Source organism: Onychostruthus taczanowskii, unplaced genomic scaffold (assembly GCF_017590055.1).
Source record: "Onychostruthus taczanowskii isolate IOZ18803 unplaced genomic scaffold, ASM1759005v1 scaffold5, whole genome shotgun sequence".
Taxonomy (NCBI): Eukaryota; Metazoa; Chordata; class Aves; order Passeriformes; family Passeridae; genus Onychostruthus; species Onychostruthus taczanowskii.
In genome coordinates this window covers 14,675,335-14,701,850 of record NW_024502568.1, presented here as the reverse complement: position 1 = coordinate 14,701,850, position 26,516 = coordinate 14,675,335, and the positions used below count along the sequence as shown (strand labels likewise).

At 37.4% G+C, this 26,516-nt stretch overlaps 1 protein-coding gene across 1 annotated transcript in view; it reads right to left on the bottom strand.

Moving 5' to 3' along the window:
* Positions 1-2,804: 2,804 nt before the first annotated feature.
* WDR11 (WD repeat domain 11) overlaps positions 2,805-26,516 on the bottom strand; it is a 35,056-nt gene continuing 11,344 nt past the window's right edge. Inside the window, exons 12-30 of the mRNA XM_041415550.1 lie at positions 24,966-25,050; positions 21,428-21,534; positions 19,284-19,359; positions 17,782-17,890; positions 17,354-17,478; positions 16,783-16,930; positions 16,370-16,476; positions 15,789-15,903; positions 14,422-14,593; positions 11,929-12,037; positions 11,115-11,177; positions 10,042-10,107; positions 9,170-9,338; positions 8,840-8,935; positions 8,324-8,489; positions 7,359-7,456; positions 6,290-6,435; positions 5,446-5,525; positions 2,805-4,920 (exon numbers count right to left, since the gene is read on the bottom strand). Of these exons, the coding sequence (XP_041271484.1) occupies positions 4,763-4,920; positions 5,446-5,525; positions 6,290-6,435; positions 7,359-7,456; positions 8,324-8,489; positions 8,840-8,935; positions 9,170-9,338; positions 10,042-10,107; positions 11,115-11,177; positions 11,929-12,037; positions 14,422-14,593; positions 15,789-15,903; positions 16,370-16,476; positions 16,783-16,930; positions 17,354-17,478; positions 17,782-17,890; positions 19,284-19,359; positions 21,428-21,534; positions 24,966-25,050 (2,195 nt within the window). The 3' untranslated portion in view covers positions 2,805-4,762. The remainder of the gene's footprint in view (positions 4,921-5,445; positions 5,526-6,289; positions 6,436-7,358; positions 7,457-8,323; positions 8,490-8,839; positions 8,936-9,169; positions 9,339-10,041; positions 10,108-11,114; positions 11,178-11,928; positions 12,038-14,421; positions 14,594-15,788; positions 15,904-16,369; positions 16,477-16,782; positions 16,931-17,353; positions 17,479-17,781; positions 17,891-19,283; positions 19,360-21,427; positions 21,535-24,965; positions 25,051-26,516) is intronic.

The window sequence follows — 26,516 nt, the reverse complement described above, 5'->3', positions numbered from 1 at the left end:
ATTTAATTCTTTAGAACAGGCTGTATTTGTGCAGTTATGTTACTGTTAAAATTTACAAGAAATCACTCAAGTTATCACTTGAGTTGTGAGGATGCACTTTGGTAGGAGGGTTTAATTAACCACACATAATAAATACTTGTCAGAAACCAGGCATGTTTCAAGAGCTGGATGTTGTCTTCTGATTAAAGGAGCAAGATACAAGAGGAAGGAAAGCACTTTGCACATGGACAGTAAATTTTGGCTGCATATTCTGCCAAGCTCTGGCCGTGCTTAGGGAAGGCAGGATTCAGATCTGCAAAGTTTGTACTGTCCTTCCACAGAACAGAACTTCAACAAGTCCAAACCCACCGGTCTGCTTCTGAAAAATTTAATTTCAGGTTTTTAAGGTGTTTCTTTTCCCCTGGAATCACCAGGAGTGGACAAGATGCTCTTTGCCTGTGAGGTAACTGTGAGATCCCAGCTCCACAAAGCAATGACAACACAGCCCTAACTTGGGCAAGGGGGTGTGGAGTTGGAAAAGAATTTGAATCAGCTTGGGAAATGAACAGATATTGACTTTGCAATTTAATCTTTCAGTACTCCAGCCTTTGGAGAGGTGAGAACACAGCTCTGCTGAACCCCACTGTGAATACTCCCGTATTAAAGCTGTCACTTTTTAAGCAAAATGCTTTTGCCTTGAGTGTCTGCAAACACCTCAGCAGCACCCACCTCCTGGTTTTGTTTTGCTATTCTCCTATTCCTACAGAAGCCTTTTTAACACCTTTCCCCCATCCTTATTCTTCCCCATTCTTATCTTTCCCCCTCCTTATCTTCAGTGTTTAAGTAGAAACTGAACAATTTACTATCAGAATTCCCAACTCAAAAATATCAGTGGGTTAGTATCAGCCTCATTAAAGAATTTTGTCACTGCTTGGATCTGTGGGTATCAGTTTTTTTACCCTGAACTCATTAATGAATGGTTCAAATAAACACCAAAGTTGTGATTGATTATTCTGAGAAATAAATAAATAATTATAAAAACCCCCAAACCCTACTTTTTTTGTAAGCTATTATTATTTTCCTTCTCCCCAGCAATTAAATTTTTAGTTGTACTTTCAGAATACAATTTTGAGCAGCAAAGTGATCATCCAAACCAAAGCCATTTCCCATTGAAGAGTCTGTGATTGTCCTCATTTTCTGTCTCTGGAGCCAGCTGCACCAAAAACCATCTCAGATTATTTGCTCAGACACTCAACATCAACACTCTGGGCCAGGTTTCTTGATGTATAATAAATGCCTCTCTCTGGCTGCAGTGTCTCTGAACTGGCAGACTGCATTTTAATGAAACCAAATGATAAATAATTTGCAACATAGCACTAATAATTTTTACACTGCAATCAAGTATTTTGTGTTGTCATTTTCCCTAATTATTCCCCCTGCATCAATTCTATGTATACGTGTGTATATAAACACACCCACACACCATTAAACTGAATTTTTTGAGAAGTACTTTAGAAATTGACCCAAGTTAGGCAATTTTAGACACTGTTGGTCAATATGTTTAATTTACAGGCTGCCTTTATTGTGAAGCACATTGTGAGCCAATCAAAACTCTAATTAGGACCTGTCTTTACTGAAGCCAAGCTGAAAGACCATTTTCCACACTTTTCACTGACAGAATAAATAAATCCATTATCATAGAACTGAAACAATTTAGACTTTTTTTAAGGATCACATCAGGAACTGCAAAGAAATGAGCCCATTTTAAAAATTCAGCTCTGCCAAGAGAGTCCCATGAGAATATTCACCAGGAGCTTCCCTCAGGTTGTAGAACCACCAGTGGAATGTGAGCACACAGCTGGGGAGAGAAAGTGCCCGTGGGACTGACTGAGCTCCAGAGATTACAACTTTCAGATGCTTCACTGAACTGAAGACAATTTATGCATCCCTGCAGACTCAATTTTAAGCTTTTGGTTTTTTTGTTGTTGATCACGGAAAGCCAAAATTCTTCACATAAAACAATGAGAGGAGTAATCAGCACTAGTTGTGCTGCAGGATTTTCTCCAACTGGAAGTTCCTCATCTAGACAACCCAAATGCCAAAAAAATTCCTTATTTCCAAAGGTCCTGGCCTTTTGCAAAAGAATCTTTAAACAGTTACTGAATACTCTGTGCTGCTAATCAAACATCCCAGTTAATTAATACAAGGCTGGTGTTCAAAGACAAATGCACCAAGAATCTCTGTATATTGACCTGCAAACACAATTTTACCATTTCCTCGTTGCCAAGGATGGTCAAACACAGGTTTCAAAGTTATACAAAGTTATAGCTTCACTGCTGACTGAAGTTTCAAAAGGCAAAACCGAGAAAATACAGATTATAAACCTCTGGGGCTACTTGCAGTATTCACAGGGCTTTAAGGAAGGAATTCTCAAAGGGGTTTAAAGGAGTTAAAATCGTATTTATTATAAAATTCACTCAGTTCACTTTCTAGGTTGTGAGAACAGAAAGGGAGGGGGTTTCTTTCATCACTTATTTCTGTGCCTTGCAAAACTCAGGATGTGCAGACCGTGTCCTGTTCTAATTTAACCCACACAAATTTTATGTTTGCTGCTAAAGCCTGGGAATTGATGCTGCTCAAACACAATGTTTCATTAGAACTAATATGGAAAATGTGACTCAGATGTACGAAGGATAATCACTTCCTCTATTAAACCAGCCCTGAGCATTGTTCCTGTCCAGAAGGCAAAATGACAACAGTTGCACAAGCAGCATTCAATTCCAATGATGGTTTTGTATTAAATCAAGACACACAGAGATTTTAAAAATATTTTTATTATTGTAATGAGACTGCAATATTGTCTAAATAAACTTTTCAATCACTATTACACTCTATTTTCCTCATGAAGATTCCAGTTGGGAATGCTACAAATTATCCTGCAACCTGTACACTTAAAAGTTTATAGAAACATTCAGTATTTAAAGGCCTTTGCAATATGTTGTTGTTTTTATTTTTTTTACACCGTCAGAGTTATAAATCCAAGTGTATACTGAAGTAGATTTATCTCAGACCCACTGACAAACAGCTTCAAGGGCTGTCAAAGAAAAAGTTTGGGTGTGCTCACAACTCTGTGGGAGTCTTGTCTACAAGGGCTGCTACAAAAGCAAGAGATTGAGCAGAGCTGTAGCAGTCAGCGAGAGCCAGAATTTAGGCCACTGCTAATTACAGTTAATTTTGATTAATTCTGCTGCTCACATAATACTTAAGGCAAATTTCCTTGTATACTCATTTTCCCAAGCTAAAGCAACAACATAAGCACAGTTCACAATACACTGAACAAAAGGTATTTTAAGGTAATTTATGTAAGATGTGGCAAGAACAAATACAACACATTGCAGTTATAACTCCTACTTTTCTGCTCAGAATGATGAAACTCCCTTTTTCAGTTTGTATTCAAAAAGACTTGAACAGTCTACCCTTTCCAATTTTCTCAGAAATGTTATTTAAGACTTGAAACAAAAGTTTTCTGGAGCTGGAGATGTCCCAAAGCTGATGGGAGTTCTGAACACATATCCACAAATCCTTGAACAAAAGGAGAATCCAATGCACTGTTACTGCAAGTAGACAACACAAAAATTACATTCAAATGAGAGACATTTTATAGGATTCTTTTTATGACAACAAACTCAACTTCAGTAGCTCCAACAAGCTGGGAAAAAGAAGAATTTAGGCTTTTAGCCTAAATGCCACAGTCTTCAGTTTGCAAGGGCAGTGTACCATCAGCACCCACTCCTCAGCTGTAAAATTTCTCATCAGTAATACAAAGAAAAGAGACATCTGCCATTAGAAAGAATAACACAAACAAGTACTGAAATACTGGCAAAAAATCAGAAAAGAGGTTTTCAGCGGCATCCTTGTGTATGTGGACCATCAGATATGTTAGCAGAAGTATCTCAGGAAAAAGCCATTGTTTTGGCTTTGCACAATGCTTTTTTCACCTTTTGTTAATCAGACATTCAATAACACAGCAGTGACTGGGGACAGCACCAGCAGTGTCCTGACCCTGCTGCTCTGGAGGAAAAACCTTCTCCTACCCTTTGACAGGCAGAATTCAGTCCCCAGGGTGTGCAGGGAGTGCACACTTGAAAATAAAATGAAATATAACAATCCTTTGACTGGAAAAAGGGATGTTTTATGGATTTCTGGAATGTTAGGAGAGCAACATTTGTAAGTGAACCTGTTAAAGATTCCATCCAAGGCAGTTATGGAAATGACAATACATTGAATTGATTTAAAATAACAGTAATTTTAAACAAGAAATTGGACTGAAAAAACCATGATGTTCCAGGAAAGAACTGTGTGCTTTGTGATCTCTATTTATTTTTAAATATATTTATATTTTTACAGTACAGACTAAATCATTTTTACATATAAATACAACAGTATTGAAGTCTGTTAAGATTTGATTTTTAGAAGTAAATGGACCAGACTTTAACACAGGTATGTATGGAAGCCTTTCAGCACATCTTTAAATTTGATTCCTGCTACAACTGAAAAAGTGGAAATATTATTGTATAACTTTATCATAAGCTTCTTTCCCCTCTTGTGAAAGTGCAGACAAATTTAATAAAAAGCAACACCGCAGTTCTTCATCCTGACTTCCAACACATTTAACAGTATTTGCTCAAATCCCACAGATCAGCTATTACAGTGATTCAAGAGAAAAGTGAATTTTCACCCAGTGGAATCCCAGTCTGCCAGACAACCTCACAACACAGAATTCTCACTCCTGTGTCACCTCCTCCTTCGACTGCTTGAGTTCACTCAGAAGCTCCTTCCCACTTTCTCCTGCTTTTGAGGCAAAGAGAGCAGCTCCCTCCTTAAAGCCCAGCAGCTTCAAGCTCCTGGCATAATCTGCATACACAGCATGGATCAATTTATGTAAATGAGGCATTAAGGAAAACACAAATTAATAGCAAAACAAAGAAAGCTCAGAATCCTTTTTTCCCCCCTTCTTACTCCTTGGCTCTCCCAAGGTGAAAATGCTGAACATTGCTACCAGTTGTGCTAATCCATTATTTTTCAGCACAAGTAAAAAAAAAAGCCAGTTCCTTTAAATCCTCCATTTGAACTCATATGAGTATTTATAAAGCAACGTGCAGAGTGCTGTAAACTAAACCAGACACATTTCAGATATGCTTAAGTACTTACCATGATACAATAGCATAAACAGCAAAAGAAAACTTTGTCTCAAAGACTTTTCCATGAATTACACTTGAAGTTATCTACATGACTTATTAGTAGCATTTTTTTATTTAAGGCTGATGACTCCATAGGTATTATTTGCATATGCATTATTATTTACAGTATATAATACAACAGTTTGTGCAACTGCTCAGCTTCTCAGAACACCAGGTCAGATGTGAAGATTTAGTGAGCACAGACAGGATTTCAGAAAAAGGATATTTGTATCATCATTAACTTCAAATGCCCCGTACTTCAGGCAAGCTTCTACAAATAAAGCTGCTCTATCAAAGTACCTCATACTGTTAAATGGAAAAAAAAAAAAAAAAGAGAATAATTTGTTAGGATGCAAACCAGAAAAGTATTCCAGGATATCACCAAAACACTTGCAGAGAGACTTTCTAAAACTTTGTTCTATCTCCCCTTCTTCCTTGCACTCATGAACTGACACTTGCTATAAATTTTCCTGAAAGATCAGGGCTGAAGTTACTGAGAAAAAATCATAGCTACTATAAATCATTACTGCTTGATCCATGGGTGCTGGCAATCTTAAAGCCTGTAGTAAAATGAAATGCCAGTCATAGCCCACAGGTTACAAGTAATTAAAGAAAAACATGCTTGTGGGAAATGGATTTGTAGAGAATTCTCAAAGTTTGACAGAAGGTTCACATAGTATGTATTTGCACGTAAACTTTGAGATAAGAAATACTGACTTAGAAATGCTATGGAATGGGATAGACATTGCTGAGAGACAAATGGAACTAGAAACAAGTTTTAAAGGATGGTTTTGTAAATAGGGTTAGATACTGTAGAGAAATATAACAATGCTTATAGTGTATTGTAGTTAGGAAATAGTTGGCTTCTGATTGTGATAGCCTGAATTATAACTATTATCTGTATTGTCTCACCCTTCTCAGGAGACTGAAAATGGAATAAAAGTTTTTAAAATGCCTCTCAGCTGCCCCATCTCTGGGTCACAAAAGGGCTTAGTCTGACACACGTGAAAATAGATGTCAGAAATAGGTGTGGACAAGAGAAAACACGTGTCGTGCTGTTTCACCTTTACCTGTGTAACATCTCTGCAACTTTTGTGAAGCAGCCAAGAGACAAGAGGACCAGAATGGCCTTGGATTTCTGGTTGACCTGAGGGGAGCAGAGGTGATCGACCCAACGCCGCAGCACGTCCGCGCACTCCTCCGAGCTCAGCCGCACCTGCGGGACACAGCAGAGCCTGAGCGAGCCCCCAGCTGCCACACAGCCCCTGCACCCTGCTGCTGCTGCTGCTGCACCCTCCTCAGGGCAGCACCCTGGGCAGGAGCAAAAGCATCTGAAACCATCAGTTTTTAATAAAAAACATACTGCTTGAGTTAATAGGGCATTAGGAAAATCAGATATCTGGGTATAAAAATACTTCATTTGGGTCACTCCGTGATTAACATCATTTTTACCCCAAGATGTTCTAAAGGTTTTCTAAATCAAGAAGTTACTGTACTGAAGACTTAAAAAAAAAATCTTATTTTTTCTGAAAAGCAAAATTTCATTTAGAAAATCTAAGTACAACTTGTTCCATTCTTTCTTCAGGAAATATAACAGAAACACAGCTTTGGAGAGACTGAAAAATCCTTGCTAATTCCTGCCCATTTATAACGTGGAGAATTAATGCTGTGTCTGGGTAGTTTTGCTGTAATTATGGCTGCACACCAAAACAGAAGGTGATGACAATTTATGTGGGTGGTGGTAATTTTGAAATCCGCTCACACACTACATAGAGCTCAGCACAAAGTCACTGCTCAGTTAATTATTCACATCCAGGAGTGGGGTTTTGTAGTTTATTACCAGCTTTATACTGCTGCAGCTATATGGACCTTTCCAAACTGAAAAATTAGGAAATTAAGTATTCTAAGCTTTTTTGGGCCCCAATCCTGTAATGTGGACAACGAGGGCAGACTTGTGTGGTCAGAAGGCTGAAGAATCTGCCAGCTCTGATCGACTGGCCTGGCTTCTCATAGCTGAATGGCATTTCTAATTGATGTTTCAGTGATTTAGGGAACTTCAGCATCCTGCTCAGCCTTCCTAAGCACAGATGCTAAGCAGGTATTTGGTGTTCTCAGCCTGGGAAGGGAGGAAGTGCTCACCTTGGCCAGCCACGCTGCACGGTTCCACTCGCCGTAGGTCTGCAGGTAGCGACAGGCGTCTGCAGCCTTGTCAATCAGACACAGCAGCTGCACCCCCTCTGGAACAGAAACATGCACTCCCCTCAGGAAATCCAGGGAAAAAGAACTGCTGTCTAAGTGTGGAAAAGGATCCCCATATCCTTAGCACATGAAGATGTTGAGACTGCTCTCCATATAACCTGGGTGCCAGTTATTGCATTTTCGTTCTGGGCTACAGAGGCCACACAAAGCTCTCATTTACCTTTGTTCTGAGTACAAATTTAGGGTTCACAGGACTTCTCATCATAAAGATATAATAATCTTTGTAAATTAAATAAATAGATTTCATGAGTACTTATTATTTTACTTTAATTTAATGCTGTCCACCACAATAAATTAACAGTGTAATTATTAACAGTCTAGAGACTGGAAAGTAGTTTTTTCCAGGCAAGCACACTTTTAACTTTCTCAGCATGTTTGAGTATTTCAGTTATATGATTGTAACTGAAATATTTCATTTATGTTTCAGCTCTTGCATTAAGCAAAATAACCTGTACTTGTAAGAAAACATATATTATGAAAGAAAGCTCTGAACTGAAAAGGAGACTAAATCCATATTTCACGTTTTGTAACAGGGACACCAAATTTTAGTTAATTCTTTAATTAGAAGAGTGGAAAATACATATTATGTGCTCAGCTTCTCTTTGTGGAAACAACTGCTAAAAGATTTAATCCAGAAGTAAGTTTTCCAGTGAAAATAATTCAAGACAAGCTGGATTTTATAACTCAGTAACTCATCATTTTTGTGTTAACTACTCCGTGTAGTGTCTACTACAGCACACCCAACATGTAAGATCCACCACTGCAGGACTCACTCCTATTTCACTGGCATCCCTAAAAATGGTGAGAATTATCAGTTCACAAGCAAAGAGACAGAGATGTTTTACCTGCAAGCTTTCCATTGGCTATCATGTTGGTTGCTACCAGTTTAATGGTGCTTTGAGATGGCCCTGATGAGGTGACAGTTGTGACCAGGCAAGCTTTGAGCGAATCACAGTAATAATGTGCATTCTCTGAACTGGTTTCCAGCAGTAGTTGCACTGCTCTGTCAGTCTGGCAAGAGAAAAAAATACAGCTTTGACCACAACATTTTAATTTTGTTTAAAAGCCTTTCTATCTTTACCCTTTTTAAGACACAGAACAAATAACAATGGAAGTTAGTCTAAAACAGGCTACAAAAATATCTCCCTGTCTAGGAATGACTAAGATTCTACTTTAATAGGACATTTGCAATAAGGAGAGCATTGAAAACTCATCATGACTTTAACATAAGAATGCAAAAACTTTGCACTGGGCTCATATAAGTAGGAAATAACAAATAAAGTTAGAAAAAGCTTTCCTTGAATAGGCTAAGTACACAAAACAGGGAAGAAGAACAAAAAATTCAAATATTACCCACAAACCTGGCCCAACAGAAGAAGCTGATCAGCACATTTCCTGGTATGATCATATGTTGACCTCTTCACTTCCTGGAGATTCACCCTTTCCAGCTGAAATTTCTGGACAAAGAAGGAAAAATATTTTAAGTGTAAGCCTACCACAATAAATAAAACCAGGCTTTTAAAAGATATTTACATATCTTGCCAGTTTTTGGACCAGCCTCTATTTTTAAGTACCAGCAATGTTTTAATCCAGACTGGTATGTTACTAATAAAAGTGAAATATGTACAGGGAAGCGAGTGTTTACTGTACTGATGCCATTCCTTTAAATTTGGTTTTGAACTCTGACATACCTGGAAGTAAGAATTTTCACACAGCACATCATAGCATATATCCAGAGGATTAACCAGCTGCTCCTGAAGGACAGCTGTGTCTGGTTTTGCAGGCTTTTCCTGGCATAAGCTGTGCAAATAGTGGGCAGCAATAGTCCAGAAGTGCAGTTCAGATTCGTCCCCATACAGCCTGAGAAGATAGAAAGCAGGATGTGAAACAGGCTTGTATTTTTTCATACACCACATAAAAATATGATATATTTCATTTTCTCAAGGACTCTGCATTCCTGTGGGCAACACAAGTACTCTGCATTATCAGTGGGACAAACTATGAGAGAGGATTATGGAATGACATTCATTACAACAGCAATTAAACTCCAGGAATGTTCAGCATAGAAATATGTGGAAATTGATATTTATTATTATTTTACACTTAGTCACTGATATCCTCTTTCAACCACAAGTTAGTAAGTTTGAAAACCATCTCTGAATACAGACAGACTAAAATTAGCTCAGTTTAGACAGAACAAATACACTTGAAATAAACCCCAGACCCTCCCCTGTTTGTACAGAGCTATTGTGAAGTTCTAAATGACATTTTGGGGTATGAACAATTAAGTGTAATGTGGCTGCCAGAGCTGCAGCTATAAAAGTGCTATCAAGACTGAAGGAAGTTCCTTGTATCCAGCAAGCAAATAAAACTGTTTCAGTGAGGTAACATTTCCATTTTGCTCCTAAAACCACTCTACTCAATGAGTAACAAAGTAGTTTAGGGACTGTGCTAAGTTAAGGGACCACTGGGTGAGTTCCTAAACTTCAGCTCATTCCTGTGCATTAACAGTATCAAGATTTTCCCAGGAAACATTTCCTGTATTTATCTGAATCTCTTCTACCTGGCAACCAGGAGACATCTCTGCAGAAGAGTAAAATCTGGATCAAGCAGAAGTTTCTTTATGTCGCTGCAAAAAGAGGAAGTGTTAAAGAATCTGTAAAATGCTGAGCAGGATTTTTTTGTTTGGTTGATTTTGAACAGAAACAGGATCCATCACACACAAACTGAAAAGATCAACCCCTAAAATACACAATTTCTTTTCTGAAATTAAAAAATGCATCTATGAGAACAATTACAACAGAAATTAGATATAATTTGAAATATAGCTGATCTCTAGGGGCAAATGCAGGGAATCCATCAAGAACTCTTTATCCTTGCAATATAGGGAATCACCACCAGGGTGTATGCAAAGCTGCCAATTAGTCTGCAGTAATTCTACTAATTACAATATTAATTCAGCTACAAATAATCTTGCAGCCATGTAATGCCACAGCAGAAGGGATGCACATGCATGAATTTAGGCTTTTCACAGGTGTTTCAGACTGGATAAAAATAGGCTGGATAAAAGGCTGGATAATAGGCTGTTACCATCCTACCAAATGAAAGGACAAAAGGAAAATGGACAAAATTATCTATTTACTAGCTTTAACTATAATTTTCAAGGTTTAAATTGAATGTCAAAATCTGTTTTCTCTGTAAATAGAGCAATGTGCATCAACAATACTCTGGAATTATATCTTCAACAAAGGATTTTTGGAATCATCTTTTTTTTCCTTAGAGCTCAAATATCCTAACAAATCTTGGAGTATTTAAGTAGCAGTGTCCAATTCAGTCTGGATCAGCATAAAGAACCCCTAAATCCCTGAGAAGCACTGCTTAAAACATTCCAAATGCTCACAGGTCAGTTGCAAATCATGTACTGACCCTATCAGTACCTTTAAAGCACCACACTTAAAATTAAAAAAAATTTGCAGTAAAAAACCCTTTTTTAAAAAAATAAAAACTGTCATTACTCAGGCACATCTTTAGAGAAAAGAATTTTTTCTTCATTAACTGTGAATTGCCACAAACTTCAGATATTTTGCCTTCTCATAATTCCATGGCTTACACAAGTAATAATAGAAAAATTCTTACTTGGACAGTGAATTCAATTGCTCTTGAAGAAGATTTTTAATATTTTCATTCTCTGGATAATCACTGGATAAAAAAAAAAAAAATAGAGGTTTTCTGTGTTACAAAAAATAGAGAATTACCTGAAATGGAAGAGCACTACTTGTAAGAGAAAAACACAGGTTAACTGTTACATGTTGACAATTTTTCACATTCTTTGGGTAAGCCATTCATGCAGGATTCTTTATCCAGTTACCAGTTCCAAAATAGCAGTGAAAGATTTGGTTTGCTTTCACTCAGCCTCACAGTCAGTGCCAATCTTTCTTTTCCCATTTTTCTTTTTTTCATTAATCATAAAATTAATAAAAATGGCAATGTCTAGAGCATTATTAAGTGACCATGAGCACAGTCCAGGACACAGAAATGTGCTCCTCTGGTGATGTGAATGTGGCTCTCCAAGAGTACAGACAGGTCTATCAGGATATCAGAATATCACTTTCATTTACACTTTAGGATGATGGCTGCATTAACTTCTAGAACAAAGAGAACAATTTTTCTCAGAAGTAATATAATGCCATAAAAATATTGCCTGAAAGGACTGAAACCAGACTGCAGTTTTCAACAGCCAAGTCCTACTGAAAGCCAGAAGAAATACCTGACCTTAGAGCCTTACCTATATTACTTTCAGTAATAAAACAGTGAACTAATTATAATTTTGACTGTCCCCAAGAGTGAGGAAACTTACACATCCAACAGTTATTTGCACAGAAAGACTAATAAAAGATATAGGCTTTAAAAAATAATAATATGTTATATATAGATCTGTATTTCTTCTTACATGTCCATAATATCTAGAGAATATTTCTCATCCCACGGTTGATGCAGCAGGAATGCTTTTAAAGCTAATGAAGCCCTTGGAACAAGCAGGTAGGGACACCAGACAGGTTCTGAAACAAAAGGAAAAGATTCATTGTCCAGAGAGTCATGTGCAATAATACTGTGCTCACTGATCAGAAAATGTGCCTCCAGAAAATATACCACAGAAAATGAACCACAGAAAATGTACCACAGAAAATGTACCACAGAAAATATACCACAGAAAATGTACCACAGAAAATGTACCACAGAAAATGTACCACAGAAAATGTACCACAGAAAATGTACCACAGAAAATGTACCACAGAAAATGTACCACAGAAAATGTACCACAGAAAATGTACCACCAGAAAATGTACCACCAGAACATGGACCACCAGAACATGGACCACCAGAACATGGACCACCAGAACATGGACCACCAGAACATGGACCAGCAGAACATGGACCACCAGAACACGGACCACCAGAAAATGTCCCAGCTTGTCTGCAAGCACCAGGAAAATCATCCATAAGTCTTCTCACACACCCAGCACAGGGTGCTAGACATAAAAGCTTATCACTACACTGAACAAAAACATTTCATAGAAGGTACAGGGTTATCAACCATGCTCAAATGAGAATTTCAGGATATTCCATAGTGAGTTTAGCCATAGACTCCTGGAATGCATTTTACTGGCTTTGGCAGAGTTGTACAATGATTATTGCTACATGATGCAAAGTAAAGCTACACCAAATATATCATAAAGCATGTTTAGTTTTGTTTTGTCCCCCTAATTCCTACAGTACAATACAAGGATTAAACCCCATCATCTGGCAAGGATGGTGGGAAGTTTAATAAAATACAAATTCTACATTAGTGCTGTCACACAAGTGTAGAAGTCAGTAAGTCTGTATCCAAGGCGTGGGTGACAGGCAATAAATGCTACCCAGTGACTGAGGAGTAGAACAAGTACCAAAACCAGCTCCATCATTAAACATTCACAACTCCCTGTACTTCGTGTGCACTGAGTGATGTAGGACTCTTGTAAATGTGATTTGGTAATTAAAACATTACCACAGAAGGAAAGCTCAATCACAGCAGCCTTACAGCTGGCACAGCCTCATTTCAGTGTACTTGGCTTTACAACATTCATCTTTATAACTTAATATTGCAGAACACGCCTTTGGTAGCAAAAATGGCTGTGATAAATTACATGTTTCCTCAAACAAACCCACACCACAGCTCCCCACATCACAGCTTATTGCATATGTCTTAGAATCCACTGGTTTTTAAGGAAATTACTTAAGGAAATTGTATGAGTAAAGGTAGGATTGACTCAAAAGGCAACAACAAGAAGAGTTATTTGGAACACCAGTAACAATAAATACAAAAAAATATAGTTTGGTTAACTAGTTAAATATTTAAACTCCCTTCTTAGACATATGGCCAAAAAGGCAAACAGAACTAATATTGCTATTTTAAAGGTCAGTCTGAAGAGCAATGAATCAGTCTACAGACACCTGAAAAAATCAGGAAATACATTTTTACCCATCAACAAATGTTTGTAAATCATGTAATGAGTATCAGTGATGTGGATACAGATACTTAAATGAGGTGTCAATGCTTTTTAAGTCAATTTGCTATTTATCTGTACAAAAAGCTCTTATTTTCTTAATTTATTTTTAAATTAAGATAATAAAAAGTATGTGCTATTTGGGAAATTAAACTTGTATTAAAAAACCCATGCATATTTTTGGTTTTTTTGGGTCTGGATTGAAGGCACTTGAGACAGTAGTTCAAGTTTGGACTCAGGTGTTTATTATTTATTATCAGTAAAACAGTCTCACAGCTATGAGTTCAGCAGCTTTTCATTAGAAGGCACAAAATGGCCAACAACCTCTTGTTACAAGTTCTTTTAAGACTAAACTATCCAATCAAGAACTGATACCTGGATTATTTTCCCTTTTAAGCCAATAACTGATCCCAAAGAGCAATGTGGACTTTTCTACCCAATTACCCAAACCTATGAAGAAGAAGGAAGGTGAAGCATGAAGAAGAAACCCAGGACAACACCCTGTGCCCTCCATCTTGCTTCCATCCACAACACACTGAAAATCCCAGAACTTAAATTTCTCATAAAGTGAGACACTACACTGCTCTCTATAATCTATTTCACACTTTTGTGGATTCCAGTCTATCTTGAAGTCTAGGAAACTTTCTCCATAAATGAGAGTCAAAGTCAGTCCTCCCCTGGGGGTCAGGGCACCCCAGAGCAGACAGAGAAATATTCCTGGTGCCCTGGGTTTCCAAACATATGACCTAAGCATAAAAACATTACCTGTATCCATGAAAAGCAGTGGAAAGGCACCAAAATCTCCACACGTGACAACTCCCTGTTCTATGCTGAACTCCACTTTCCAAAGAGGACTGCAGAAGTATCAAGCAGTGGACAGCACAGAAGACATGACATACCTATTAAATCCTGCTCATCCATCCTGAAACACGAGGGCTTCATGGACAAGTCCAGCACTCGGATGCATCCATCATCTGCTGCCAGCACCACTTTGTCTGACGTGCACCAGTCCACGTCCAAGACCCGGAAATTCACATTTCTGCCACTCCTTAAACTGCTCACCATTTGTACCTGCAAAAGTTCAGTTATTTCTTATTTCTAGCAGCCTCTCCATCACCCAGTGTGAGGCTGTGTCACACACCCAGGAGGCACAGCACAAAATTCACCATGAAAGGTGAAGTTAGCCATAAATCATTTCAATAATGGTCTTTTCTGGAGAGTAGGGAATTTAGAAACCTTGGAGTAGGTCACATGGTTGACCTGGAACAATACTATTTCCCAAATCAGGGCTGAGAAAAAAGCTCCTTTTGAGCATAGTGTACAGCTGCCTTTTTGTTATCTTTTCTAATAGGACAGGATTAGATGCATAATAGAACTGAGACTATAAAATATTACTACAGATATTCTAAAAGACTTTTGACTGAAAATGTGAATTTGATTTTAAATGCTTTCATACAGGAAACTCCTTTATCCTAGGAAAAAGAGAGAACAGCTACAGTATCTTGTGGCATCAAAACAATTCAAATGTTCTCCAAGGAGAGACACATTGGGTAATACCCTACTCAACCTATGTAATTCACAGTAGTTGTTCAAATCTGCTGTTCATTCTTATCATCAGTGGAGTTTCATATTGCACTAATTAAGTGTCTGAGTTTGGAGTTGGTGCTCATTACAAAGTGAACAGGAAAAAAATTAAAATTCCTCTTTCATAGCCTGATACCCTGAACTTATTCTGGGGGCTAAGTTAAAATAGTACAATTATATTTCCTTCCCCATTGTACCATAATCCCCTAAGAGACCTAAAAGCAAAGCCCAGAAGGTTTGTGAACATAACTAGAGAGTTTGTGAGTAAGAGAGAAGCTAGAGAGCATTAATGAACAGGTGTCTGGGTTTCTGGTATTCCCTAACAAATTACATCTATTGACCATACACAGAAAACCTGCAGTGAAAGCAATCTCCTGTCCACAGATTAAAAACTGGGGACTCCCCCCTAAATTTTCAAGGTCTGCCTCAAAACCATTACAAGAGGATGACAAGGAGGATCTCATACACTGTCAGCTTCAAGAGTGGAAGACTCTTTTCATTGATGCAGCTCAAAGATGCTTTGCAGGGAGTAGAAGTCTTCTGAGAAAAGCCATATGACTTTATCATGCAACTGCCAGCAAGAAATCCTGACTCAGTAAAACTTAATCCCTCACTCATCCTGATGTTCAGAGGTGAGGTGTGGGCTTTGAAGAGAAGTGCTATCAAACCAACAGCCACTTACCTCTTTTGAATCCCAAATTTCTACCCCATCGTTGTACATTGCAAGGAGTTTTTGATTTCCTTTCCCTGGGGCAAACCGTATTTTTTTCACCCAGCTCCGGTGAGTAGGAATCCCCCTAAGGAAAGACAAGATTAGGATCCATCATTCTATACCCAATATTGTAGGAAATGGAATCCTTTCCAGGAACTTTGGAAAGATCCTGGTATTGCACAGACTGAGGAGAACAATCTCTCTATAGATGCACACACAAATGGATGTCCAGATTATAAATTTATTAAACTAAAATGATGAAATGCTTGGAATAAACACTACAATACATAATGTTTTACCAGAAGCCATTGCAGATTTAATGCAAAAAAAGATATCTAGCTGGTTTTAAAACCTTGATTGAATGTTAATTCTTCTGAAAACACAAGAGATTAAATGCAGGGAACTGTGACACAATAAACATTTTCAGAATTTTTATTCCCAAATACTTGCATTTTTCCCTACACTGAAGAACAAAAATGAGGAAGGATGAAAACATTCCACATTCTAATACTCATCATCTCATGTTTAACAGACTTAATTTGCATTCATACCTGGATACTCTAGCTTTCAAATCCCAGAAGTTTAAGTTTCCATCAACATCTCCAAGAACCAGGATATCCCCTTTCCAGGCAATACAAGTAATGCTACCCATACTTCCCTGAAAATATTTAAGAAGCAGAAAAATATCTTGTGATTAATAGATTCAAACATATGAATAAATATTTTAACATTGGTATTAATTAAAAAAAATTATACAACATGATAGACCAAACTGTACTCAGTTAAAACAGGAAAAATTATTTATAAGACTGTGAAAACAGAACTGCTATCAGTTTTTATGCTGGAATTCATTTCAGATTTCAAAGTATTACATTACTGACTTGCTGCTACAAAGCTGATCCCTGATTTTTTCTGGCAGTCAAAGCTAAGCAAAAAATTCAAGCATCAATGATATAGAACTTACATCTGGAGGAATTCTTGCACTGTCTTTTACTGAGTTTCCCTCTACTGTGAGATGATAAACCTGCCCATCAGCACCTGTAAACACAAAGTGCTCCCTGGCAGAGATGTTCTGGCTCAGCTCTGATTTACTTTCAGCTTCCTGCAACAAGCTTTAAAAAGAACATAATGAGACACAACTATTTCTTTCTTGAAATCAGAATTGCAAGACAAATTCTACCTCATGCACAGAAACAGCACAAAAAAGGAGCATACATGGCTTGTAAACACTTTATGTAACAGTTAATTATTACTTCCACTCTTGTTGAAAGGGCAAGTAACTTGTCCAAGGGCAAGTAAGAGTTTTACTTAAGAACCAGATAACCAATGGACTGCCACAGACACACCTGAGAGTAACAGGTACATCAAAGCACATTAAAGTCCCCCATATAAGAACTAAAGGGAGGCCCATAAAGTTGTTTTGCTTGCTATGTACTCAACAATCAGTTCCAAAATATTCTTTTCATTAGAAGAATGGCACATGGTGGGAAACCAACAATTGCTGTAGCCCAGGACTCCATCAGGAGGGGGGATACCTGATCACAGAGGATTCCACACTGCTGACTTCAGTGTCTGATGCCACTGTCTGCCGGGCCATGGCCTCCCTGGCTGCCAGCTGCTTCTTCCTCAGGCTCTTTAAGTTATGAGAAGGTGACCACTCCTGTGGAAAATGGCCCAGGAAAAATGGAAAGGAGAAAGGTTTATTCCCTGAATTTACTGGGGCTTTATAATGATTTCCAAGGAGATTGCTTTCTGCAGTACCTCCTTCCATTGCCCAAGGGGCAGAGCAGATTTCTTCACCAGAATCTCCTTTTTTCCTGCCTCCATTTGGTGAAGATGAAATGTTAAAGCACTTTCCTGTATATGCTACAGCTACAGTAGCACTTGCTGCAAAATTGTTCAAAGATTTTATACTATTTCAATGTATTACATTTATTAAAAGATAACAGAATTTATTCCTTACCAGAGCAGTGGCTGTAGGGAAGTTTTTAGACATTTCTCTGAGCAGAGTGCAAGTTCTGACATCCCAGATCTCCAGTGGTTTGTCTCTAAATACCACAGCTAGGTACTGCCTGAAACAAATGAGAATTTACTCCAGCAAGAGTCATTTGAGCATTTTACTTCACTTGTGTTGTTCACACCAGCACTCTGGAGACCCTCAAAAACTATGAGTTAGCAGAGCAAATCAAATCCCCCTCTGAAGCTTGTGATTCCCTTGAGTTACTGAGGAGCAAAAGAATGTCTGAAAAAAGAGTTCTCCTCAAAGCTAACAGAATTATAAATTTCTGCCAAGTGGTTCTGCACAATTACTGTGGAGGAAACAAGGGGAATAATTCAGAGAGCAGCAACCTCTGATCTCACCATGTTCAGCCTCAGTTGATGGCACAAAATACCAGAAAAACACACGAGACTGCAGGCTGGACAGAGTTTTTTCCCTCCTGCAGATGCATGCCACTTCCTAATCCTGGGATACATGAGCATAAAATCATCTCACACTAAACCACTTTTCAGTCATGTCTTAAGACTGCTCATCTGTGGAGCTGGGTGAGTGTAAACACCTTTAACCTACCACTTTTCACATTTAACTTGAAAACACAGAGGCCATGCAGCAATTTGTCCTCTCAGGCACTGCATTCATCTCTCTGCAAGTGAACCTCCTTTCTTGTCTCACTCAACACTCTCCAGCATCTTCATCTAAGCCCAAGGCTGTTCTTAATTTTTAATGCATTATTAAGAACATTATACGGTTGAACTCTTCCAGATTCTCTGGACTCCTGTGCAAGCTAGAGACATTAATTTTTTTTTCCTCCACTGTAAAGAAGAAGCTTTTAAGATTTAGAGACAATGCCCTATTAAAATCAATACTACTTTAATTTCATTTATACAAGAAAGTGAAGTAATTTTCCAGAGTACTACAATTATTATTTTTGATACAATGAAGATCAGAGCCTCCTGTCACAGGCCTGAGCTCAAAATAATGATGAAAGGAAACAATTTGGTCGTTTATCAGCTAACTTTTCAAACTGTATCTCACATCTGGTTTTCCAGCAGACAATTATTACAAAGGTGTTAAATACATACAAAAGCTAAATAAATATGAACAATCATCCAATCTTTAATGCCAAACTTCCTAGTTTTAAGTGAATTAATTCATAACAGAATCAAAGTTGAAAAAAAAACCAGTTCAGCACTTTTATTCACCTTAATCAGTAAATACCTCTAAGAAATAAAATATTAATTACTGATTTTGCAATGTGATTGGATCCTGAAGTGACAAAGTCAACCACAGAAACATTCACAGCTTTTTCACTTGAAATTAATATTCTGAAGCATTTTTCTCTTGCTGCTGTTGAATATTTTCCTATACACCCTGAAGTGCTTTGTGTCTTGGAATGTCTATGATATTCTGAGGATTTTCATGCAGTACAGTGAAATTTATAAACTTCCCAAGGCTGAGGCACTTACTTCAAATGAGACACCTTTATCATTTCGATGGCTGGCTCGTCGTTGCCTCGCTCCCCACGGAATGCAACACTCCTGCCTGGAGCACAGAGCAGGGGGAGAACAGAAACAGTCAATAAACCAAACAGAAAGGGAGAAATTTAAATATAAACTGCTCTGTTTGTAAGCAGAACCAGCTTTCTAACCAAACCAAAACATCTCCAAATCACCTGTCATCTCTAATGTCATTGTCAAAGTTTTACTGTGTTTCATTTTACTGCATTTCAGCGTTCATCATTAAAATACCAAAGTTTACATTAGATATATTGTAAACTCTGCTGTCAAATCTAACTCCTGACTCACTTCCAGAGCACAGCTACTCAAATGGATGCATCAGGATTATATAAATATAGAGAAGGTTCCAAGAGTTATTATTTTCCACTCAAAGTCAATGACAGATTCTCTTCATACCCCAAGGAGGAAATTCATTAATAGATTCAAGTTTGATAAGAGAAATTAACTCTGCCATGAACTGTGATAGAATTTCATGGTGAGCTACATTCTACACTTACCAGAACCATTCTCTCTTCCTTTCCAGCTAAAACAGTAAATCTTAAGAGTTTATAATCTCATCCCCAAGAAAATTTTCATCCACTTGTAGGAAGTGTTGCAGAATTATAGGTGTTAGAGATATGATATTTAGCAAAATAAAAAATTACCTACAAACAGCATCTTGTATGCAAGTTGCATGCTCCTTAGCTTCAAGAAAAATTCAAGCTATAAATTTTAGCTCCTCTTGTAGCTCACAGCAAAATTACTGAAGCCAGCTACATGAATAAATCTAGTTGTCAAGGACATGAGTTAGAGCTCTCCTGTCAGAGGTTACTGGAATTCCTTCTCTATTTTCAACATCTTAGCAATTTTCTTTCATATTTTTTTTCAGAAACATACATGAGAATTTTGTCAAAGTAAATTTGAATCAGCAGAGTTTTCCTAGGCCTAAAACAGGAAGCTGGGCTCCTAAGTGAGGGAAGAAGCAAAAATCAAACAGTTAAATTGCTGTGCCTTTCTTGAAAGCTTTAAAAGAGGAAGTGTACCATTTTTAAGCAAACCAAATGCTAAGGTCTCATGTATTCACATTTACTCAAAACTTGGTTGCCTGCAGAAATTCTGAACCTTTGACGATTTCTCTCTGTAAATGTTCTATACTGATTCATAAATGGAGTGAAAAATCAGATTCTCAATTTACATGAAATTAATTTCCCAGTTTTGATTTTAAACAGATGAACAAAACACATTATATGAAAAGACTTTATATTAATATGCTACAAGAACCTCTCTGTGCAGCACCCTGGAAATACAACTGAGGTTTTTCCATAAGCTTAAAAAAAACAATTAAAAAGTCACTTTGTATAAACCAATTCAGAATTAGCCATGTGCTACAAGATTCAGGCTCTTCCATTAGAACTTAAGTGGCTCCAGGTTTTCACATTCAAAAATAATGTAAAATTATTGAAGTGTTTCCTGTTCTGGGCTGCATAATCTCCCCAGTTACACCTCTTCTTGTGCAAATACTGAGTTCATTACAAATGTATTTATCATCCACTATGAGGCCAAAACAGTTGAAAAAATGTAACCTGTTAATTTTGCTATCAACAGTATCTTTTAACAGTTATTTACTTTATAACCTTTCCAATTATTTATAAAAGTACCAGTTTTTATTGTTTAAAATCCCTTTTACACTCATTCACACTCAAATCCTGATGAGGTGCAACACAACACAACAAATGGTTTGACACTATTTCAGGTGCACATGAAACAGTGAGTGCAGACTATGACAAAACACATTTGGAAATATGGAAATATGTGCAATTTGTGAACAAAATCCACCACTAATACCCCATGTGGCTGCTTCTAAACCCCCTGCTGACACTTATTATTCTTTTAATAAGTCCAAGGTGTTTTTGCAAAGGTGCTGGTTCAAGTCTTTCTGCAGAGCACCAGACAAAACACATATTGTGGCTTCATAAAGAAGAGCGGGAACAGTTAAAGCCCCTTTATTATTTTGTCATGACAACAGAAGGAATTAAAAAAAAATAATAGTCAGAACTTGTCACTCCCTAGCAAATCTGTCAGCTCCTGGAGCAGACTTCTCAGGAAACACAAACCTGTTGGAAGGTCCACCAGCTGCAGCTCATTCCTGACCAGTCCCAGATTGTTGGGTGTTGATGTGGCAAAGGAAATGAAGCCAGTCAAGCTGATCCATTCAATTCCCCTGTGAGCAGAAGGAAATACATGGAGCATATCAGCTAAAATATTTGAATTGCTACAAGTCTGAACAGAAGTATTTTTTTCACATATATTCTTAAAAGCCCAGCACAGATGTAATTTTCTACACTTTCTGGAAGCATTACATATAGCATAAAAGGAAGCTACACATTAACAACTATGGTGTGAATATAAGTTAGTGAGTTAAATTTAAGAGCAGCTTTCTTTTCAGACTGCATTAGCTCTACTTTGGTTAAATAAAAAATTCAGGTAGAAACACTGTTAACTTCTGCAAAAAGCCCTCACAGATACTCAGCACTAGAGTGGATCCAAAGCCCTGTTCTGATCAAATCAGGGGTTACTATCAAACTCCAAATCCCCAGCACACAGGAAAATATTCATGTGGGTGGCAGTGTGGGTAGCCTTATCTCTTTCAGTCCAGAGAGAGGAGAAATAAAGATGATATAAAAAGAGAGGCCCTGAAGAAATTTCATAAAAGAACCAAAAACCTGGTCTTTTTCGTTTGTTTTTTTGTTCTTTTAGATCACACCAAAGCAGCTCCCAAGCAGATCACATTACAGTGCTGCAAGGATGTAAAGTTCCAGTGCTTTAATGAATGAATAAATAATAATAATAAATAAATAAAATTGAACTCAATAGAACATACTGGCAGCACAGATGGACTTTCAGCCAATTCCTGAAATACACCACAGGCAAAAGGGACAGAAAGTGACAGTGGGTGGGACTGTCCCTAAAAATGACCCTTCTCCAGCCCCATTTCCCACACACATTTGGTGCCTGCAAAAATTGCTTTACCTGTGAAATAAATCTAGGAGCTCTTCCAATGAAAACTGAACTTCAATACACACATGTGCTCAACTTCCTTTTAACACAGATAAAAGGATTTAAGGTTTCCTCAAAGCCTTCAAACACAGATTACTTAACTGCTCCCAGGACAAGTATTCTGGTTCATCAACTGTTCATTTTGGAAGAATATATGTGCAGTATGAGAAAAATAAAAATAAATAACAGCATTTATGATTTGTGGTCAGTAAATCCAACTCACACTGCATTAAGTAAAAGTTTCCTAAATACAATGTACATGGGTGAAACCAAAAAGCACTCCCATAACATTTTGCACATACAATTTACAGCCATATTTATATTATTTTAGTTCAGCTTTAAAAACAGGGGAAGCTTTATTCCTAAGTCCTCAAGAAAAGGTAAAAATTTAGGGCCCAGGTTTTTTTCCCAGCAGGACTTATGGAAGTTCAACCCTTAATTTCAATCAAAATGAGAAGTGTTCAGTTATTAATTGAGACATTTCAGGCATGACTGAATAGAAATCTAAAGCTGCAGAAATGGGTGACATTGCAAGTCTCCAAAGGGTCATAAATCCAGGGAGCTTTCTGAAATGGAAGAAATGTGAATTCTGACACCTTCCCATTTATCTCAGCTATGTTTTTTGGGAAAAGCCCACTCCTAATGCATTGTTATTGCTGGTAGTTATTCACCACTCTCGTACAAAGACTTGAAGCATTTTCTACACTTCTTTCATCAGCTCAGATTTAACAGGCAAGTCCTTTTTCTCTGCTGCTGCCTGGCCATCTGTCAATACCAATAAAAATCTACAGAAACCTAAGACACTCAAAAACACAAGAAAATCTTAGCTCAGCTAACTGCTTGCACCTGAAACAACATAATTTTTGTAACTGTCATACAGAGAAATTGAGAATCTGAAGACAGTGGTCCACATTTTAATGATGGAAGCAAGTAATGCCTTCCCTATTGAAATAGCAAACATTTCCTAAGAAAAATCATCTTTGCCTACCAGAATTAAGGGTTACATTCAGCTGCCAATCACTTTCTCAGACTGAATCTACTCTTAAAATGCAACATTTACAGATTCTGTACATTCAACTTGTCTCAGTTACTTCAGGAGTGAGACTCCGTTGTTTTGATTAATGTTTCCAATGCAAACAAATCACAAAGTGCACTGAAGTGGATAAAAACACAAATTACATTTCTAGTTGGCAATAGATTGTTGTGACTTTATGACATGGCAGCTGCTACTTAAATTTAGGGATTCTAAGAAAAAGAGAAAGGCAAAATGGGAAATTAAACCATATGTGCTCCCAAAGTGGTGGTAGATATTTTTCATTCTAACTTCTCAGTTCAAGGAAAGTTTTTTTAAAGAGGTGATGAATGTTTGCAAAGCAGTTTCCCAAAGAGCAGTCAGCTAAAATTCAAATGCTAAAAAACAGCTTCAATTCAACTGCTAAAATTTGGATGTAATGTAGCAATTTTCAAGTTGTGCCTGCAGGCCATAGACATTCATGTTACAGTCAGTGAGATTTTAATTTTAAAAATAAAAGCTGCTGCAGCCTTGAACTCGCTGAGCTTCAGTGAAAAAGAATGAGCAGCACTGCTCCAGTCTCAGCTTATTACCAGAATAAGCAAAAGCAGCACTGAGAGCTGCAAATGTGCCACTGAACTGAAAGCTGCACTGCAGGCATTTTGTTTGCATGTCTCAAATATATTCTTCTCTGCACTGAAGGTGTTTTATTATCTCTTGTATTGCCTACAGTTGACTGTTTCATGGTTCCTCCTTCATTGTGGTGGTAGATTCCAAGCAGGTTTCCACAATGAACTCTCAGAGCTGCCTATTCTCAGGAACCTGTACTTTCCTTAACTTTCTGCAGAATGCACAGCAAAATGCAAACCTTAACCAGATGAAGGCTTCACAACACAATTCTGATAGAATTTTTTACTAATAATTGTACTAGAAATTAGTATTTTATTTTCATGCTTAAATCTGCCTGGAAATATGTATCCAGCAAGCAGCACCTTGAATATCTGTGCCATCAGTTATCCAAAAAGTTCTGCCACTGTGTTCTGCACACAAACACAAAGCACAAAAGCTTTAAAACTCACTCTGCTCCTTCTCAGGATGGATAAATACTGATTCCTATATTCAGTCTTTAAAAAATTATCTTTACTTCCCTTAGGACTAGAACTGTCTCAACAGCAATTTCAGCCCCAAGGGCGTAAAGTAAATAAAGCCTGACATACCAACCAGCATTACTTCAAAGGACTCAATCCAAATAGTTATACAATAAATAAAGTTTCTTGTCCTAAAAAGACTTCTTTGTCCTGCAGTGCACTGAAGAGACTGGAAGTAGTTGATATGCATCCCAGATCAGCAGGCACAGATGCAATTCCAATATTTCTTTCAGTGTAATTTTCATTAGTTTTGTCAGGGTGTTACAGCTCTCACACAGCAAAGGCAGGGTAGAGCACTCTACTCTGATTTCATTAACAATTTTCCTGATTTCATTAACAGCAAGGCAAGACACCCACACTGCTGGGTAACATCACTCAGGTGTTTCAGCATTTGTTTCCTAGAAGGATCACAGCAGGAATTAAAATGAAACTCACTTGACTTCACAGGTATGGATGCTTAACTCTTTGTGGAGGAGTCCACTTGTGAGGTGAAACACCAGGACAGAGCCATTGCTTGTACCTATAAAAATTGAAAAAAAAAAAATAGGCACACATATTACCCTTTTCTTCCACGCTTTACTGAAAATGCAGGATTTACAGCTATTTCTTTCTCTCTCTCTCTTTCTCTCTTATTTTTAGATACCTGTAATAATTAATATCTTACAATCATACAAAAAACATGTGAATTTATAGCACTTAAATCCCAAATATTAAACCTTCTGTAGCCACTGATATCCCCTTGGATCCATCAACGAAATGTTTTAACTGTTATCCATACCTGTAATAATTAATATCTTACAATCATACAAAAACTATGTGAATTTCTAGCACTTAAATCCCAAATATTAAACCCTCTGTAGCCATTGATATCCCCTTGGATCAAGACATTTTCCCAAACCTTTTTGTAAAGGCTGTAGAAAATCTGATTATTCTTCTTGCATTTCCACAACACACCCACCCAGCTGAAGAAGAAAGGAATGTTTCTTTTTACTTTGATTACTGGGGATGAGTAAATGCATCAACGAAATGTTTTAACCCAACAATGCCAGGGGAGAATCCTGGGTAGATTTTATGGAATCATTAAAGCAATTCTGCTTTCTCATCCTGAAATAATGACTTTTTTCGAATTAGAAATCAGTAACCTATTAGCTTTCAGCTTCCATTACATCAAAAATCTTCTGAAATACTGAAACTTACAATTTCCCATTAGACACTTCATTATATTCATATAAACTCTATGAAATACAATAATGGATACCTAAAGAGCCATTCAGGTATGTTAAGTCTAAAAAGACCTTGCTGTAAATGCACTTTACACCTACTTACTTTCTAATCTTTATATTTCACCTTTTCTAACAGTTGCAGCTCATGGAAAACCACAAGTTACATTTTAGCAGCATCACATCATGTCATGATGGACTGCCTATGGTTTGGAGCACAACTCTGAAAGAGGATGCCAGAAAAATCAGCTTTAAATAGGGAAAATTCTGAGTTAATACATCAGGTGCACACTGGCAACTATTCTAATAGCTGGATGAGTTAACTACATTTGTGGTAAGACAGAAAAGATTTATCAAGCAAAAATAACATGCTGCAAGTGTAATTTTAGAAATTCATATCAGAGCAAAAATAAAGTCTCGGTGAAGTTCACTTGCTTGTTGTAGGAATGCAGGGCTGCAGAAGTGCCTATTTCCTGACATTCAGAAAGAAGTGGGAGCAACACATATGCTGAGTGTATCAGCAGACCAATATCACAGTAAATACCAGGATAAATAAAAACTTGCTACTATATTGCATTTTGCAGGTAGCATTGCTTAAACCCAAGGCAAGAAAAAAGAACCCAAGGACTCACAGAAGCAAAGCAATACAGGGGTCACTATCTGCAATAAATTACACAGCAGCAACAGATAGATTTATTTTTCTGTACCAACAACTATATTTGAATTTAATACAGGATCTGTCCTTTTCAGAGCAATGAACAACCTG